Source organism: Colletes gigas, unplaced genomic scaffold, assembly GCF_013123115.1.
Source record: "Colletes gigas isolate AHSC1104 unplaced genomic scaffold, ASM1312311v1 Colletes_gigas_Sc00010, whole genome shotgun sequence".
In the NCBI taxonomy this organism is placed as follows: domain Eukaryota; kingdom Metazoa; phylum Arthropoda; class Insecta; order Hymenoptera; family Colletidae; genus Colletes; species Colletes gigas.
In genome coordinates, this window is record NW_025106639.1 from 7604714 (window position 1) to 7624583 (window position 19870).

The following is a 19870-nucleotide window of genomic DNA, read 5'->3' on the forward strand; positions in this document are numbered from 1 at the left end:
GCAGATAAAATTGCGTGGGACGGTACATCAGGTTTCAACTTGCTACAGTCGTTTGTAATGCATAAATAAAAATGTCGAATCCTCGAACGTTTTATTTCACTTGGACAAATTAATTGCTTCGATTAATACCAACGCGTGCTTTAGTAAATCGAATACCAACGGGCCAATCTTACGTCAATTCCTTGAGTGATCGATTCATGATTTATCGGCAGATGTTCCATTAAATGTATTTGTACGTGGAATGTTATTTATTCATGGCGCCGTCCCACTTCAACCGAGTAGCCAGACAGTTCTTGAACGAACGATTGTCCAACGGATGAATAGGTCCTACAGGACCTATTGCCTGGCCTGCTCGTTCCCTACATTTAAATTCGCTGGATTTTTTACTTTTGGCTCGACTTGAAAACATTTGTTTATCCAACACCCGTCGCTGGATGCTCAAATATGTTCAAATATTTAGAATACCGAAGAACTCCAGGTCAGGACTCCTGCACGATTTTTATTTAGATCAACACACATATAATACTTTTTAAAACAGCTAAGAACTCCTTCGAACAACGCCTTGACGTGTATTAAGCTACCAAACAGGATCAAACTAATCTCATTCGTTGCAGGAAGCTCCAAAGTCAAAGACAATCAACTGCATGCAAAGTGATTCAACGTCATTAGCATAGAAGACAGTTTTTTTAATAGCCTCGTTCGACAGAGATTCTTTCTTTTTCCTATCAAAGTTTCCTACATATATTTCTACTTTAACGAGTCGGACTCGTGACAAAGATTTTGACGCAAACATAAATATCACGAGCCATAGTCGCGGACAGAAAGAGGGCCCAAACGTAAACATCGCGAGCCAGGCTCGCGGACAAAGAGATCGTGATTGAGTTTTAGTTCCTATCAGTGCGTCACAACAGTCAGTCACGATTCTTATAACCTCTGTTACAAAACAGTTTAGCATCAGTCTGTTTACTGCGCGTTAACGTCTGCTAAATGGTACGGTAAGGAATTAGTTCCGTTATAAATCTTCCTTTGCTATATTTCGAGTCTCTTTTTCCCATATATCTCTCTACTGTTACAACACTCTACCAATCAATACGTTCCAACATCTCCCCGTAAACACGCAGCTCGTTATTTTATTCTTCTCCGTTTCCCATAGTACTACGTCTTCCTTTTGAACGTAACAGCGTAACATTCGTTCGTTCGTTTATATTCAACGCATCGTCCGTTAAACAATGGATAACCGTTTCGAGTAAGAATTAAAGTTATCGTTAATAACCGAGCGTCGAAGAAGGGAAAAGTTTTTTCGTTGATAAAACTTACTGTCCAGGAACTTATTAGTCAGAGCTCGTAAACTGCATCCAACCTTACCCCTCCGTGCGATGATACAGGGTTGAAATTGAATCTCCACGTGGGAAGTTTCTTGGGGGGAAGCGAGGTTGCGTGTCGCGGCCGATAACGCTAAGTTGCCAGGCTTAGCTTAGAGGAAATAAAGACAAATGAAGGAAGGAAATAAAGGCATTCCGTGCGGGACAAATTGAAAGTGGAAGGGGCCGACCACCATATATCAGTATTTGTTCGTCTTTCTCGCGCATCGCCAATAGCCTGGGCCCCCCCGACATCTCGAGAACCTATTTTTCCTAATTAACGACGACAGCCGGGTCGAGACTTTGGAGAGGGATACTCAAATTTCATTAGTACAACGTACACCGTGACTTTAATGCGTTCGTGCGTGGGCTTCTACCTCGCCTACCACGTAGAATCTGTTTTTCCTGGAACCATCGACGCGGCTCGAAATGGCCGACGTCGTTCACGGTAGAACGCCTTCGACAGTTTCAATATTATCCGCGACAGCGAAAGGGTCCAACGTTTAGCTTACCAAACCTCTTAGACGACCTCGTTAGGTCTTCATCGAGCACTGCATAATTATTTTGTCAATAACTCCTCGACTCGACTGAATTCCTACTTGTAATTTAACTTGAACGACGCGGAAGATCGATGGAAATTAAATCATTCAGGCCTGCAGGTTACTTACCGAACAATAAAAGTAGAAATCTAAAGAGAACTTTTGTCGTCGTGATATTCGAAAATATCAAATAGCTTTGGTATTTCTATGCTTCCGCCTGGTCTCTGTAGATTAGAGAGCCGCGGATAATATCGCGTATTTTAGTCATGTTGCTTTCAAGCTCGGGCTTTCATCCGTCGCGATAAGGGAGGAGCTCTTCTACGAGGAACGTAATTCTACGTTCGATTTCGTTGACACCTGGACGTGGACGGGGAATCGACCGAATAAAATTCTAAAAGGTACGTCGTGAACCGACCTGGATCGAAACCAAACCGACGGCGAAATAAAAACCAGCCGTCATTGTCGCGGAGCTTCCAATCTGACAAAGACTGATCGGGTTCCATTGGCGAGCGCGAAATCGGAGAAACGCGGCGAAATGTCCCGTCATAATGATGACCGATCGTCCCGACGAGTCTTATTTGTCGGAAACTGATTTAACTCGAGCTCCCATTTCCTTTCCAGAGCCCCTACACGCTCGATAATACCACAATTAACACGCTCCATTACTCTTCCCGCGAACATACGAATTTTTCACGCAAATCATCCGTCTCTGTTTCGTTTTCAAGGGAAGCTGTTGGCCAATGGACGAAAGATTAACTTCGACCGCAAGATATCTGGCCGCTGGTCGAAACTTGGAAGATACAAAGTTTCCGCGTATAATGTCACCGGGCATCGATAAACGCTGCCATTCTCGAGACCTGGCCAGCGTTCATCGTTAGTCCCTTCCTTTGAAATGGCTTCGCTTCCGGGAACTTGGCACTTGGTACGCTCGCTATCAACGTTAACAGAACTTACCATCGTGGAATATCCAGAGATCGATTTTTCCAGCACCTTCTTTCACCGATTTTCTTTGTGTCGGATTTTTTAATTTCGTAACGCTTCACGATCAGCGCGGGCAATTTATTTTATCGATAAACGTATTTACAGGTTCGAAAATTGCGCTGCCCATTGTGCCAACCGGCTCTTGCCCTTGCGTACTCGATAGTTTCCACCCTAGCGAACGGCGAGCGTGTTCGTCTCCGGAGCAGTTTTGTATTCCCGACTTTCCGTCCCCGGCGCAAGAACCGTACAAATAGTCGGCGTAAAACTAGTTGGACGACGTAAACAGCTGTCGTGAGTGCACTGGATGGAATATTTAATTCCGCGAAAATGGTCGATGCTGGAAAAGTCGAAATCGTGACGGGAAAACGTTAACAAGGTTCCACGGAGTTGGGACAACTTTTTCCCACGTTTCGCGTCGATGAGTTTCTTCGATTCCGAGGGAACTTCGCGAACGCTAAATAACGATTTACACCGTACTATGTCGCGATCGGAATTTAACAATCGCGATCGCGAATCGTAATAAATTGGAACGATGACGGAGCTCGTCGTAAAGTAACGACGGTCTCTATCGACAACCCAGGTTTGTTATAATTCTCCAGCCTCATTACGTTGTTCGTTAATTTATCAACGCCACGGTAACGACGATTCTTTCGACGCGAAATCCCCGGACTCGTTGAATCCGAGATCGCGTCTCGTTCAATTTAAAATGTATGATCTTGATAATATGACGACGTTTATTCCCGTACTATCTCCTCCACGTGTTCTTGCAGACGGTGATAAATTAAATTTTCCAACGCAATTTATAGGCTTTGAATAGAACCTGGAGTTCGCGAACAACGAATAAGAATTAATTCGTAAACGTTCGTTTATGTTTCATTCGTAAATTACAATGGAATCCATTAACAGTACGCTTGGACCTACGTCCAGGCGAACAAAGCAGCAGACGAACGACAGTTTAGAAATTAATTCGATATTTTTGTCTTTATTCGCGAATGAAGTTTGCCCAGCTGCGAATGGAATTGTTAGCTGATGGGGAATTTCTCACCAACATTCACATTTTTACTAATGGAATATTTCTGACATAAGGTGGACGAGATAGGGAGCTTTCTAAAGTTTAAAGAAACAGTTTTGGTCATTTGTTTGGGACCCATTGGACGAGCGTGTCCCCCTGCAAGACTCAGCGTTCGACGCTTTCGGCGGCGTACGACATCAGAGATAATTTGCATGGAAATGAGGATAGGCATTGATTTTACGTCGAAGCCAGTAACAGAACTAGCCCGGTGATAGATTGTCCCGCTACCTGACGTCGATCAAGTTTTCTTGTCGAAAAACGGGAGTGGAATTCCCCTTTCATCGTTCCAGCGGGGGCGTTCGGTTTCTTCCCGATCGAGTTCTGGCCTGCCCCGACGAATGTAAATTCCTGTCGAACACGTAATCTTCTACGTGTCGAAACACACGCCACGGTTTCGCCATTCTTTCCCTTTCTTTTTTTTTACCCATTGCCTTTCTGCTCGCAGGCTTGCCATAAAATGCTGAACGACTTTTTTTCGTTTCATGGTTTACACGAGAGCGGAAAGCGCGAACGAAACGAAGAACGACGACGCGAATAAATGTTTCCGGTTTATTCCTTCGTTTTTTTTTTTTCAACTCGCCCCAGACGCGTCAGAAGGAAAAGCAATTTAAGCCCAGCTGAACGCAATCGCGTAAATCTCGTCTGCGCGAGAAAACAGTGTGTTTCGTATGAATCGAGCTCTCGCGCCCGTAATCGCCATAAACTTCCGGTACCCGCGGCGCGGTTGTCGCGCGAACAAAAATGCCCCGGAAATCGAACGAATCGAGGTAATTAATCGAGTCCTGGAGGAACCTGTGGGCTTCAAATTTTACACGAAACAGTCGACAGACACTCCTGGGCAAATATTTGCCTCCATCTTCCATCTTCCGCCTTTCGCGACGCGACATCCCCGCGTCTAGTCACGCGGCACGACACTGAAATTGCGCCATTAATTTAACGAGCGACGCGCCACACATTTCCTGGTAATTTTCAGCCGGGTCATTAAGGCGACGCTTGTATCTCCAGTAATCGTATTATCGAAAATCTACGGCCACGGAAATTGCCATCATCGGCAAAGAAAACTATCGGCCGTGGACGCGACCAGTTTTATCGGGCTTCGATAGAGAACCGCGAACCAACGACCGAACAAGAGCTCGTTCATTCGCTTGCTCGTGCCGTTATCGCGATAGGAAAATAGAAAAATTTCATCCGTAGGTATTTCACGATGTTTCGTATTTAATTTTTACTCGCGTTCTTTAGAACGATCGAAGCACTATTCCCCGAACGACGATTAATTAAAATCGCTTAGCGAACCGTCGATTATGCGTATTTCTGTCGAGTTTCTTTCGTCACAGGTAGATAAAATTTTTTGCGCACACGATTTACAACTTTTCGCGACGTGCGCATCGCAGATAGCTCTTTTACATGTACAGCAACGTATCATAGTTTTGTTTTGCAATCCATTCCGCGACCGCATATTTGTCAACGCTGTCGTTCGGTATTCTTTCCCGCCAGGTGTGATTATTCTATGTCTATATACAAAACCAAATTTATCGTCGATTTCAATACCGACTGCGGAGTTTGCGTTGCGATCTCGTTCAAACAAACATAGTTTCCCCCCGTTCAAATTCCTATTGTCGAACGCTGTAAGAGGGATGATCATTATTGGAAATTTTCTATCTCGACGTTCTCGTACGAGACATCTTCGAACCGTAGTTATTTCAAATTAGTTATTTCTATTTAAAATATTCTGCCGGACGAGCTAAAAGCTTGATTAACGTTGTAGGAGTGGTAATATTAATATTCGTTAATATTACTACACTTTGTCGATGTAATCGGATTACTCGATACACGCGTAGCGAGCAAAGCACCCGCTGTGGAACAAAATTTTCTGACGTGATGAAATATTTATATCCATTTCGACTCCCAAATGGCCGATAATAATTTTAACAAAATTCACGTTACAGAAAATTATGCGATGCATTCATAAATCTGCTCTTCGCTCGCGACGACTGTATATTAGAGGGGGGTTTAAGGGGTCGAAAAACAAACGAGTACGTGCTACTTTCATATCGAACGGCTCATTAGTCGGTCAAGGGCTGTCAAACTCCAAATACCCTAGGGTTAATGGTTACTCGGCGGCCCTTCCGGTCCGTCGAGCATCGAACGGACTAAAATCAGCCGGCCACAGGCGATCCGATAGGTCCTCCGCTATCTATAAAAATGTCGGGCATGTATCCGCAACTTTAAATCGCTGGCTATTATTCCGACGAGGGGCAGACGAGCCGGCCAAAAGTTTCTCGATAAATCATCACGGGAAACGGAAACGAGGGTGGCGCGATAGGGGGCTAGCAAAACGGAGAGAAAAGGGCGGAGTTGCGAAACTAATAAATATTAATACTGCACGGTTACTTGATAATCGATCGGAACTTTTACCGGCCGCGCCTTCGAACAATCGGCCCGACGGTGCACACCGTGGGTCCGTTCGATCTATAGTTTTTTTCCAACGGATACGGCGATTCGACGTTTTCGACGCTGTAACGATTAACGCCAACGACGCGTAACGATTGTCCGTCCGGCCAATGAAAAAAAAACGCTATTGGTTTGACGTCACGTTCCGAACATCGCGATACATTTCCGTCGTTCTCCATCGACGTTGTCACGAGGGTGGCGAACCGGTGGCACGCGTGTCCGATCTGGCACGCGAACGTACGATAAATACAAGTTTGCCCTCAAAATACGTGTAAAATACACTCACTGTAGCGAATGAAAATTTAGGACGATGGTACTTGGTCTTGTAATCGTACGTACGCTTAATTCGATCGATTAATTTCTCCAGGTATCTGTTCTACGTCTTAATGTTTAAAAGAAAGTGTCTTCGTCCTTGTAGAATTAAATGTACAATCGTGGTAAAGTAATAACTAGACTGCGGATCTTTATGCAAATTCACATTTTTATTAATAGAATCAATGAAACGGAAGCTTCGCAGAGGGCTGTCTCAACCCCTAAATATAATAATTCGTATCTTACTTTAAGTATTTCTTATATTTTTGCATATTAAATGCATTCTGTAGTTTTTTGAGGATTAAAATTTCCCATAAATGCATAAACATCCGCAGTCTAGTAATAACTTAAACACTCGCTAATTAGATGCGATTTAATAGATTTTATACACTTTTATGATACGCGTAGGCGTCCGCCATTCCTGTTATAGAATATATATCGCGTGCAAAGGGAAGTAAGGTTGAAGGTGGACGGGAATTAATTGGAAATTACGAAGAATATCGTGGATATCGCGTTCACAGGTGTTCGCGGGAAACAGAATGCGATTTACTCCGGGAGACGTATCTCACTCATAATACATGCCGAACACACAGCACCACGCGTATATATGGTTGTTTTCGTAAACATGGTAGGAATAATTGTCGCGGTCCACGTCCCAGAGACACTGAAAGCCTGCGTGAATGCTTTGGTCGAGACGTTGAGCTATAGTCACTTGCGCCACTATTTTGTACCTTGCAATAAGGATCAATGAATCAGTGTCACTCGGATCGAATCGTTATCGAGGTCAGACTTACAAAAATAAACGAAATACTTGGACAAAATTAAAAAATTTCAAATCGTACTGAAAAAATTATTTTTGATTGCAGAGGTAAATTACAATCATTTTTTGTTAATTAGACATACCTCCGAAATCCTATCTATTTTCGAGAAAAAAAATCGAATAGGTACTAAAATTTTTCGGTGAAAAAAAAATTGTCAAATCGTTCTGGAAAAATTATTTTCGGTTGCGGGGGTCAATTATGATCATTTTTGGTGATTAGACATACCTCCGAAATCCTATCTATTTTCGAGAAAAAAAATCGTATAGGTACAGAAATTTTTCGGTGAAAAAAAATTTTTCAAATCGTTCTGGAAAAATTATTTTCGGTTACGGGGGTCAATTATGATCATTTTTGGTGATTAGACATACCTCCGAAATCCTATCTATTTACGAGAAAAAAAATCGAATAGGTACTGAAATTTTTCGGTGAAAAAAAATTTTTCAAATCGTTCTGGAAAAATTATTTTCGGTTGCGGGGGTCAATAATAATCATTTTTGGTGATTAGACATACCTACGAAATCCTATCCATTTTCGAGAAAAAAAATCGAATAGGTACTAAAATTTTTCGGTGAAAAAAAAATTGTCAAATCGTTCTGGAAAAATTATTTTCGGTTGCGGGGGTCAATTATGATCATTTTTGGTGATTAGACATACATCCGAAATCCTATCAATTTTTGCGAAAAAAAATCGAATAGGTACTGAAATTTTTCGGTGAAAAAAAATTTGTCAAATCGTTCTGGAAAAATTATTTTCGGTTGCGGGGGTCAATTATGATCATTTTTGGTGATTAGACATACCTCCGAAATCCTATCTATTTTCGAGAAAAAAAATCGAATAGGTACTGAAATTTTTCGGTGAAAAAAAATTTGTCAAATCGTTCTGGAAAAATTATTTTCGGTTGCGGGGGTCAATTACAATTATTTTTTGTGAATACACATACACCCGAAATCCTACGTACTTTCGAGGAAAAAAATTCTTTGCCGAAAATACACTGTGTGGCCGGAAATGTAACTTTTTAACGAAGCCTCCTTGATTTTCGTCTTATTTTGGCCTCTAGAATTATTTATTGTAGTTTTATCGGGCTTTGAATAAGTCGACAGAGTTTCTTTTTAATTGTAGAGAAGCTCGATTTGGGAGAGCGTGGATACGATCCGTTAATTTACGATTCGCATCGTTTGCAAAAGAATTTACGCAAGTTTCGAGGCAATTTATATCGCAAAACGTAGGTAGACGCGTCGAGCATTATACTACCTGTCGTAATCCTTCCTGGAAATTGCGTTTTGCAACTCGGATCCAATATCCATGCACAGTTTTGCCATTTCATCCGGCTGATACGACGTCACCGTAGACAGTTTATTCTCCATCACATCGTACACGATTTTATCGACCTCCTCCGCATCGAAGCTGTCGAACGATTCGAGTCGATAGGTGTTTTGGTACTTGGGTATCTGCGAGTTATTTCACCCGTGGGGTAACGGGTACCGCTAATTAATCCGCGTCCCTTCTCCGTTAAGATCTACTCGAGGATCTGTTCCGATAACGTCGTTGAACGTACCTTCAACCGGTCCCCGCGTCTGTGGAAAAACATGCGACTCGCTAACGAACCGATCGTGGAGACCTTTGACGTCTGTCTCCTTCGACTCTGGAACAATATCAGAATCGGTGGACGATACCGGATCGGTGACCCCGATTAACCTAACCCGTCGCGACGATCGGTTATCGTTAATTGACTTCACCTCGACGAACGACGTCATTTTCGTGCTCATCCTTCCCAGAGTCGCTACGGAACGGAACCTCGATTGACGCATTTTGTCGATCATCTTTACTTGCTGTTGGCTCATAATTTCGAAATTAACACCAACGAATTATTCCACCGGAATCGCTATCGCGTGAAAACAGCCGAACAAACGAAGGCTCCTCGCTGAAATTAGGGTTAGATCGCATCGGGAGGTCTGAGTTAGGGAAAATAATAATTGTAAATAACGGGATCAGATTCCTAAGATGGTGTCAAAATTCTTGTAAATTGATTTCCTGTGCTCGATGCGATGTTTATATTCAATTTTCCATAGCCTGGTTAATTCACGGTTTGAACGATACTCTTTATCTCTTCGAATTGAGGGGAGGAAACGTTGCAATTTTTATGCAGACCGCTCGGATCGCGATGCAATTCGCAAACAGCGAACAGCACGTCGCGACGCTTAATTCATATCGAATACAAGATACTTTTTATAATGTAAGAGGCGAGCTTATGTAGCAAGAAACTCTGCGAAGATCTTACGGATATTGCGTTTGCTTGTACATATTTTATTTCAGTTTCCTACGCTCGTTGCTCTTGGGACGGGGAAATTCCTTGAAACGATCGTACCGATTTCGCTGCTTCGCCGTTTCGATTCGACCGAACGGCGCGCACTACATTCTATTCTTTCCATTTAACGACTTTATTCGCGATAAGATAACCGTACAAAAGATCTGGCACAGTTATTCTTTAACATCAAATATAACAGATTTCGTTAGAAATATTGTTAATCGTGATTCCGTTTCTCCCTCTTTCGCGCTCTTAATCAAACATCACGTTCCTTTGATTAACATTTCTGCAACGACCAAGACCAAAAAACAAAGAGTCGAGAGAACGTTTTAAGCATTTAATTTAATAAACGAAACTGCTGTTTTTAAAGCGTACGCACAGATTGAGTGAAACGCTTCCGGAAAACTTTAATCGCTCCGTTCTCCGTACACCACAAACTTTCCACTCTCGAATGACGAGAATACAAACGAAATACAGTGAAACTTCCACGAAACTTTTGTCCCGGTTATAAATATAATAACCGAGATCGTTATAATCGGCAACATTTCGCGACCAAACGTTATTCGCGACCCGAAGGTTTAATAAAGAATGAACGAAGGTACCTGCACGGCACCCAGGCACTGTCGCCAATTGGTAATTCGTAATCCTCTCGACGAGCCGGAAACAAAGTGCACGCCGCGCTCAGAAAATTACGGCCACGTTGTTCAAGCTCGTTAACGTCGGCCCGATAACTCGTTAGACACCGTTGGAAGAAACTTACCTACAGACTGGACGTCTGTATCTTCTCGCGTAACAAATTCACTAAAACTCCCGCTCCCCCCGTCGACCTTACGGCTGCCGCTCTAAATCTCGCGCGAACTTAACTTTCGGATAACAAATGGTGCTCCGAATCGTGTTAAACTCGGAGTCTGCACTACCGTGGGAATAAAAAATACTTTGACGAGAAACTCCCGAATGGGACCATTAATCCTACGGGGGACCAAAGACTGATAACACCTTCGTTCTATTAACAGAACGTACGAAATCCATGGGTTTGTTATTGTCGCGAAATATTACAATTTTTAATGCACGATTCAGCTTTGGTGAAAGCATTAATTTGTCAAAGATGGACGAGAACCAAAGATTACGGCGTCAGGTGATAATATCCGTTCGAAAAGTTCCTCTTCTTTATAAATGATTTATACGAAAGTTTAATAACATCTCTCGCGCAAGTATCACCGAAGGCACTTTCCTTCCAATTAAAAGAGAATCGTATGCACGTTCCCTACCCAGGATTCAGGATGAATTCGACGTTTAATAAAATCAATTTATACGAACGTGTTACGTACAATTTCCAGGTTGACTCGTCGCCAAGTTGCAACGATCTCCTCGCCCCTGGAAATCTTTGCAGGAAATGAAAAAGAACTTGCCGTCGAAAAGTTCTCCTCCGTTCGTTTCAGGTATTCCACGGATTCCCTGGCAATCTCGGCCCGATGCGTTGATGGAGTATTCCAACGTTATCGAGGACCGTTCGCGACGCATCAGGTATTTCAATCTACGAACGACATCGTCCCTTTTTAATTTAAATTCCCGTAGAAGGATTAAGTAGAAGCAATTCGACGCTGGAATGCTTTGCGTTTGTTTCGATTTTCGCGACGCCCAAAGGGGAAAGGTTGCAAAGCGCGCTCCATTCTCCGTTCTCCATTCTCCCGTCGCTTTATGCCCCGCGCGCATTTATACTTTCGAGATCTTGAAGCCGGCTGGGCATTGTGCGTGAATTTGTAGTCCTGGAACTGTGAACAGGATGAAGGCCCCGAAAGCTCGGGACTCCCAAACTCCGTTACCGGTAATAGAAAATGACGATGGAAAGAGAAAAAAACGGTAATCTTAGCTCTGTCAGGTCATTGTGGGTGATCTTTTCCCCGAAAATATTCTGGACCGTGAGGGTGGGTTCGAGCCGCGTCAAAGGGAATTCGCTGGCAACGAAAATCGGCTGGTCGTTAATCCGCAGTAGACGCTAAACTTGGCTAAGCTGTAAGCTTCGAAGGGGACGGGCGACATCGCCCGGTGTCCGTCCAATTTCCAACCGGAATTTCCGGTGATCGTGGTCAGGGGAGCACGCACCGACGGCACAGGGAGAGGGTGGATCGTCCCGGTTTCACATGAATTTACATCGACGATGCGTCCTCGTCTCCGTTTCGCGGCTACCGTCCCCTAACAGATGCTTCTGCGCGATTTGCATAAAATGAGACAGACCACCGGGACCCGTTCGCAGCGCAGGCCGATAGGACGTGTGCGCGAAAGCGATACGCACGACCGAACGGACTTCAGAACTGTGCCCCCCCCCCCCTCCGTTATCGGGAAACGTTGTCCGGATTTAATACCGGTAATCCCGGGGAAATCGTACGGACCGCGTCGTTCAATTATCATTACACGGAAGTTAACTTTCAAATCGGCTCGTGTGCTCCGTTCTCTGTTCTCGAAAATAACCGATCGTCGACAGGGATCCCGTGGAAATTGCGTTCGTTCTACTCGCGGTGGGATCGTTAACCTTTTTAGCCACGGTGTCTCGATTGTTCGTCTCGCGTTAAAAAGTTACGAGAGGGTTTCTCATATTTCTTCATATAGGTTTCTCTCGATACACCACACTGAAGTTTTATTACTTTCAAACTGAAATAAATACATTATTATCAGCCTCCGAGGAACTTACAATGTGCACATTTTTCTGGTATCGTCGATAGCGTTTTGACCGATCGAATAGTAGAAATGAAGAAGTTCCTTGATGTTTCTCTTTCCCGTGCGGTACGTTTGCTATGATAAACATTAGACGATTATCTTTTCTACCGGTTCTCAGTTGGAAAGAAGGGACGGTCTCCGTAAAAGTTTGCGAGCCAAGAAACGTTTTGTCGCGGCTGGGGTGAATTCCGCGTCCCCGTGTCGACGTAGATCTGTCAAAAAAAGTGTCAAACATTCGGCAGATGGGTCGTTGAGTGCACCATCGCGCTCCGGTAGACCGATCTATCAATCTCTAAATAGCATGTTTGGACTGAACCCTATTTTAGAAGCTACCCTTCGAACCGATAGACGCGGAAGAACGTTTTCTAATATTAAAAAGACGAGGCTGACGAATATTTACGTTTTCGTGGGAACATTGACAGACCGCCGTCGACCCGGGGATGAAGAATTCAGCCGCGATAAACTGTTTCCCGACACCCTGGTGACCGATAAAAGAATGAACGAGTAAGAAGCAACAAGAGGTATCGTGTCCCTTGTCCGTGCAAAGGAACCGCCAAATATTTATTGTTCTAGAGGAATGTTACACAAGAGATCCGACGACAGGATCGTAACGACGGAGCGACGTTATGGTATTCCCCTTGCACGATGCGCGTTCGCAACGGCTCGTCTATCCACGGATAGTAAAATATTTCGTAGCCGAGTTTCTCGGTTCATAGAAAATTCAGTTCGCGCGATAAACGCCGATGCTCGTAAATCACACATCGAGTCCCCTTCGATATATCACTTTGGCGAGCCACTGGTAAAGCGATCGTGGGCGCCGGCGTTGAAAACCCTTCGCGGAAGGGCCACCGGGGGCCGAGAGGCAGAGAAACGTCGCTCACCGAAATATCGCGTCCACCAGGAGCACCAGGCTGAATAAAATCGCTCTTCTGTTGACGTTACCGGTGCCGCCGTGTTGCATCGCTGCAGGATGTTCACCTAAAAAGAAACTCCGTTCACGAGGTCTGATCTATCGCGGCGATTCGCAAACTGGGACACTCTGGAAGGGTGTACGAGGAGCGGGCGGAAACCGGTGACAAGGCGGGAGGGGTAGAGACGTCGAGGGCCCTTAAAATAAAAGAAGAAAATTAAATTTACTACTTCAACGCTTTGCCCCCGTACGGGTGATTCGCGCGTAAAGTTTTCCTCGTACGTTCCACGACAATGTATTCCTACCCTTCCGGTTCTAGCGACGAAAATAAATCCGTAATCAATGTCACGCGTTAAGTGTTATAATTGGATGGTGCCCGGGGAAAAGGACAATCCTCGAAGCATCGCTCGAAAATGTTGCCGGGGCGAACGAGATTTACATAACGAGAGAACCTCGTCGCGGTTTAATTTCAATTCCGCGGGTTGTTTTTCGTTCTCGAGATTTCCGATGCGTTCGTCGCGCGTTAACGAGAAAACCGTAACGAGTTTCGCGGCTGGTGACAATTGGTATCAGGCGACCGTTCGAAGGAACGAGAATTCACGAATTATCGAACGCTCCTGGGTTCGTCTTTTTTTTTTTTATTTTCTCGATCGTGTGTACGATAGCGCTCGTCGCAAACGAAATTCTGTTGCACAAACCTCTTTAATCGAGTCTAAATTCAAGGACAGGCGGTACGAACGGACAGAAGGTAATTCTACGCGTTAGAATCGGTCGAAAGTGCTGAATAAAATTCTTTCGTATAATGCTTCGTTTACAAGATAATTGAATTTGAAAATTTATCGGGCACGGGTGCGATTGAATGCGATTTGTCTGCCGCGTCTGGCCATTATTCACTATTTCTACTTGCGCCGATGCTCAAGTAGTAACTCCATTGCACGCGTACCCGATGAGTTCTCAAAATCGATTTTATCGAAAACGGAGCACCGTACCAACAACATTTTCTCCCGTATTTTCGACTCACAGCAAGCATCGCATACTTGGAATACCGAAATATCTGAAATATATACAACAAATATTCAATGGAGATTTAGTGTAGATCATTCAACCTACTCGTCTGTATATTAATTCTATATTAGAACGGGAATGTGAAATTTTCGGAACACCGAAAATTAAGGTAATTTGAAAACTTCCAAAGCGTGGCTACGCTTTTCAGCGGCGTGAAATACAACGAAGACAAAAGGGGAGAGAAATGGTCGCCATGTTTCATGCGTGAAACGCGTACACGCTGAATACATGCCGGTGACACTGGAAATTACACCTGCGACTAAATTTTAAAACAAAGACGATCGTTCCCGCGCTATGATTTTTGCGTCTAATTGGATCGTAGGAGAAAATAATTATATTCTTGGACGAGCGCTACTGTAGCACGAGACGATCGAGAGTGCTTCGAGGCAATTTCTCCCGACGAGAATATTTTGCAAAATGCGCTTTATCGCGTTGACTGTTGCATTACCAGGACACGGATGACGGGTAAAATCCATGGGGGGCCGTGTCGCTCGACTACGTGGAAGTAGAATATTACGTGAAAATTCTCGAATTCCGTGGAATCTCGTCCTTTAATAATATTTCAACATTTTTGCTCGAATCTAAAAGTCTGGCTCTGTGGACAATTTATACTTCGCTAGCCCTTTCATCGTTCGAGCTTAATATTCATTGAGCAGGACAGAATATTGAATTATAAACAAAAAATGTGATAGGATCGGTAAAGTGGACGAGAGTCCCATCTACGGTGGACGGAAGTTCCGATTGTTCCACGATTGCTTCTCAGAATTTGTTTCGTATTATTATCAGAGTTCTCTTGGAGAAATTTCGTCCACTGTATCTGGCGGATTCGACGGAATAAAGCGAGTTAACTTAATCGAGCGTATTTCATCCTCACCGTTCAACACGTGAATCATCACGCTCGCCGAGGCAACCTTGCTCGAGACGCACGTGTAATTGCCGCTGTCATTGAGCAGCGCGCGAGTTATTAGCAGCTTGCTGGTCGTGCCATTCTTACCTTTCTCCGTTTCCAGGGAAACACCGCCCCTGTCGAACGCAAAGACATTATTAAGGATTTCTATAACGGTCCACGGACAAGACGTATACGCAACGAGAAGTTTTCTTTTTTCTGCGTTTTGAACCGTGCACAAGGAGCAAGGTGAACGAGATAGAAACGACAAAGAGATTTTACGCGTTGAAACAGGACGCACCTTGGACCGTCGAAATCGATCACTGCACCGGCATGGTACCAAGTCACGTTATTCGGGGGAATATCCTGTATGTCCACGATGCAAGTTAAACTGATCGTGCTACCCTTCTTGACGTACACCTCTTCGGGCCCTGTAATCTTCGCCTGCACGTCTGTTTCGACGCGAGCGAAATGACACGGATAAGCCATCGTGCGTTTAAATTGCGATACTACGGTAGATAGCAACGGTACTCCCTCGCTTATTGCAACGATCCAAGTTACAAACACTTGCGATCGAGTCGTACCGCTTGGACTCGTTTAGATAACTCAGTTATTGAAATCAAAAGACACCTTTCATAGGTGTGTTCGAGATATACGATTGCAAGAAGAGAGATAGTGCCGTGTAACGATTTAGTTCACCTTTCCAATCGTTTATGAATCGTCGAAATTGATAGAGAGTCGAGGTTTAACGTTAAATTAAATTACACGGGCGCGTGTTGAAAAACTATTCCCAAAAGGCAGCGTATTTTAGCAGGCCCTCAGCCTCGCTAAACCCCTTAAAAGTTTCACGCGTGGCGAAAGCATGGAGTGCTCTAAATTTCATACAGACCGAACAACCGTACCGTCCCGAGCCCGCGGTCCGCGCGTCCCCCAAAAAGAGCATTTTCCGCGTTAAACGAATGCAAACATTCAGTTTCAGGAATGTCGGGGCGCGACAGAAACTCACCCAAAACTTTCAATGCGACCGCCCTACATATCTTGGGCTCTGTATTAACTTGACACTCGTAAATGCCGGCGTCCCGTGGTTGCACGTAATCTATTCGCAGATTCCAGTCGTCGTTCTCCGGATTGCCGACTATCGTAAATCTTGCGTCGCTCGTATAAGTCACGGACTTGGACGTTAGGATGTGCAAGTCCTTTTTTCGGATCCAGGACACCTGGGACAAATTTCAAGTCACACACGGGACACGCGCCCGATCGCGCGGGTCACGTTAAACGATATGCGGCGCCGACTTATGTACAGCTCGACAACTTTGAAACGATCCCCGAGGGGCGTGGCCTCGGCGTAAAGGGGCTGGGCGACGGGAACGGAGCCGTGGAATGCAAAAGTTTTGACGGGAGCGTATCTCGTATTATCTTTCGGGTAAAAATCACCGTTTCATCCGTCAAAGCTTTTGCACGGAATAAAAAGAAATAATTGAATTATCGGTAGAAAGGATCGTATTGACCGTACGCGTTAATGTTTATTGACAACCGGGGGGGCGGCGTGAAAACGAGAAACGCACGGGATGCGGCGCGTCGATCGTTTCGCCATTAATCAAAGAAATCAGAAAAGCGTGCGCGATTATTTCGAAAACAGTTACTCGATACCGGCGGCGTTTTATGCCGGGTGCCAGAGCGAACAATTCTTCACGGTTTTAATTAACAACAACTTGAACGCCCGCGCCTGATAATTCCGCGTCGAGCGAATTCTATGTTTTCGCGTTCAACAATCCCGAGCGTTTCATTCGTCTTTTGCGGGGATATTTTCATTCCCGAGGGACGCCAATGAAACTCGACAAAGTCCACCCCTCTTATAAAATTCATATTGCGGAACATTTTTGCTATCATCTCTTTTAACAAATCGCGTATTCGCGGGTATTATACTAATCTTATTAAGACCGAACGTAGCGTTACTCTTATTACACAGCATACGTTCGAATTAAAAACATTGCAAAATGCATCGAACGATATTTTTTATCGAGATCAACTCGATCCTTTGTACCTTTTAATTACTTCATAGGTTGTTGGAAATATTCAAAAATGCTGAAATAATCGAAGAGGTAGAGATGGGTTAGGCATAGGGTTTCGAGAGCGCGATCGCCAGGAATTATTGCGTGCCACGTACGATTTCAACGGAACCGTACGTGACTCCGATTCACGAAATATTTGCCAAGGTTCCACACCCTAAATTTCTGATACGGCCAACATCGCGATTACAGTTACGAGGATCTACTCTTTCGCCGGAGTATATAACGTCGGGATTCTAACTGGGTAGCCGGTGCCAGGATATTCTTGCAATATTCCACGCGATACGGTTATTAAACTCTTTCCACGGAACTTTGTTCAAACGTAATACGGGTAGGGAGCTCTTGACAAGACAACAAAAGGAAAAAGGCTGAAAGGGATAAGGAGGGAACGAGAGGGTGGAAATAGTTATGATACCGCGACTCGTTTCCGCCTTTTTCTTCGATCATTTAAGGGGGAAGTATACTTCGTACGGCGCGGCGTTATCTCGTGGAAATCCAATTGTACGAGCAACGTTACTTTCCTGGACTAGCGACTCGTTATTATCGTTTCGGGAACTTCTAACGAAATCGCGAGGCGTGCAAGGTGTATCGCGGAACGAAAGGAAGATTAGCCCCGGTAAGGAATTGCCGAGTCGGGGTCAAGAACCGACCGTAAATTACTCGTTGCTGCTCGTATTCTATTTATCCGTGGTACCGGTCTCTCTTTGATTTAAATATTTCGTACAATACGGCGGCGAGTATCTTCGCGAAACCGAAACTTTTGTCCCGTGCCCCTATTGTGTAAATAAACGTAGCTACCGTTTCTGGCGACGTGGCCTGTAGAAACTGGGTAAACTGCCTTTAAAATAAGTCTGACCGTTCCGAAACAATCGCGAGTCCATCGAGCCTGAACGAGTTTGATATGGTTTGGAGTACGCTATTATTGTCGTCGGGTAAAACGCAAAACTCACGGTTCTGTTGCCCAGGTTCCTAACGCGGCACAACAGCACAACGGTTTGTCCCACAATGGCGGTCACCTTTTGGGACGTGTCTTTGAAAAAATAAGTCCTTTTCGTCCCTCGATGCGAGCGTTGTTCCGCTTTGTCGAGCTTCTCGTCGTCGAGCCGTTGCACCGCTAAAATTCAGGTATCACACGCTTGAACGAGCCACCGGGAAGCTTTCGTATCCGTCGCGTTTTGTCAACGAAACTGCTTAATACATCGATATACCACGCGAAACACTTTCGAGAACAACCTTCGAAACTGATGGTGTACCTTTTGTCAAATTTCGGGGGAAAAGAACAGTGGTACACGAGTTTCGAATGGTCGAGAAATTGGAAATTGGGCATCGCCGTTTTCAAATTCTGTTCTACGGGCAACTAGTCGATTTGAAGGTGAAACGTTTACTTAATTTTAAACAAACCATATTAATATATATATTATAGATTCTATAGATCCAGAAGATGGGATTAAAACGATAAGCTTGCTCTGAAAAGTTCGAAACGGGATAGCATTAATTTGCTCGCTAAAATTTTGTTTAAAATATTCTGCTCACATCGAATACGAATATCGTTTGAAAGGATCGTTTAATCGTTGGCTGTTGCCCGTATTACGTTAATTTATATCAACGGTGATTCAAGAAATTTTAGCGTCGTTGGATTACCATTTTGATCCGACCTCGTTCGCCGGATAACTCTTCGTTTCGTTAAACGAGGTAAACGCGACGCGCAGTAACCGGTTCCATCCGATCGTTAGAAGTTAATAAGAAACGATCTTGGGGGGGAAAAAATCGAAAGAAATCGGTAGGACGACGCGGTACCCGTAAATCTGTACACTTTGACAGTGGTTGTACCTAGGTTCCGATGACCGGACGGCGGTTCGGCGTGTAACAGGTACCCGATTCCAAGCAGTATAAGGGCCATGCCGTGGAACGGTGCCATTTTTTTACGCACGAGACTCTTTCATTTTCATTCGCTACCCCTTCTGTTTCCCCGCGATTCCCAGAACTCTCCGAAATCAATCGGCGGCTGCACGATCATCCCTCGACGATTTCCATTCCACGTCGTACGTCTCGCGACGAGTTCCCTCGGCGTGTCCGCGTAACCGATCTCTTCCCCCGACAGCGAACGAACGTATGTTGCACCCACGACGTTTGAACGTTTACGCACAAAAGCGTTACTATACATTTCTTGCCGATCCCGGGACAACGATCACGATCGTCGAACAAACAGAATCCTCGATCAAAGCGGAGGGACGCGTCGCTCGATTCATCGCGTTTAACGAGCGACCATTTTCGATCGAAAGACGAACCGATACTTTTGGCGAACTTCTAAATTATTTTTTTTTTTTTCTTATCGAAACGAAGAGTCCCTCCGATACTTTTTTTTAATTCGTAAACGGCGCGA

At 44.4% G+C, this 19870-nt stretch overlaps 2 protein-coding genes across 2 annotated transcripts; both read right to left on the reverse strand.

Moving 5' to 3' along the window:
* Positions 1–7281: 7281 nt before the first annotated feature.
* LOC122397920 (dynein light chain Tctex-type protein 2B-like) lies at positions 7282–9378 on the reverse strand. The gene is made up of 4 exons (XM_043397418.1): positions 9274–9378; positions 9093–9179; positions 8789–8985; positions 7282–7447 (listed from the first exon to the last, which is right to left on the reverse strand). The coding sequence occupies exons 1-4, from the start codon at positions 9376–9378 to the stop codon at positions 7282–7284; spliced, it is 555 nt and encodes a 184-aa protein (XP_043253353.1).
* A 3933-nt stretch (positions 9379–13311) lies between these two features.
* On the reverse strand, positions 13312–19780 carry LOC122397755 (junctional adhesion molecule B-like). The gene is made up of 6 exons (XM_043397137.1): positions 19318–19780; positions 18438–18601; positions 16425–16635; positions 15720–15870; positions 15407–15555; positions 13312–13535 (listed from the first exon to the last, which is right to left on the reverse strand). The coding sequence occupies exons 1-6, from the start codon at positions 19403–19405 to the stop codon at positions 13435–13437; spliced, it is 864 nt and encodes a 287-aa protein (XP_043253072.1). The 5' UTR covers positions 19406–19780; the 3' UTR covers positions 13312–13434.
* Positions 19781–19870: the final 90 nt, after the last annotated feature.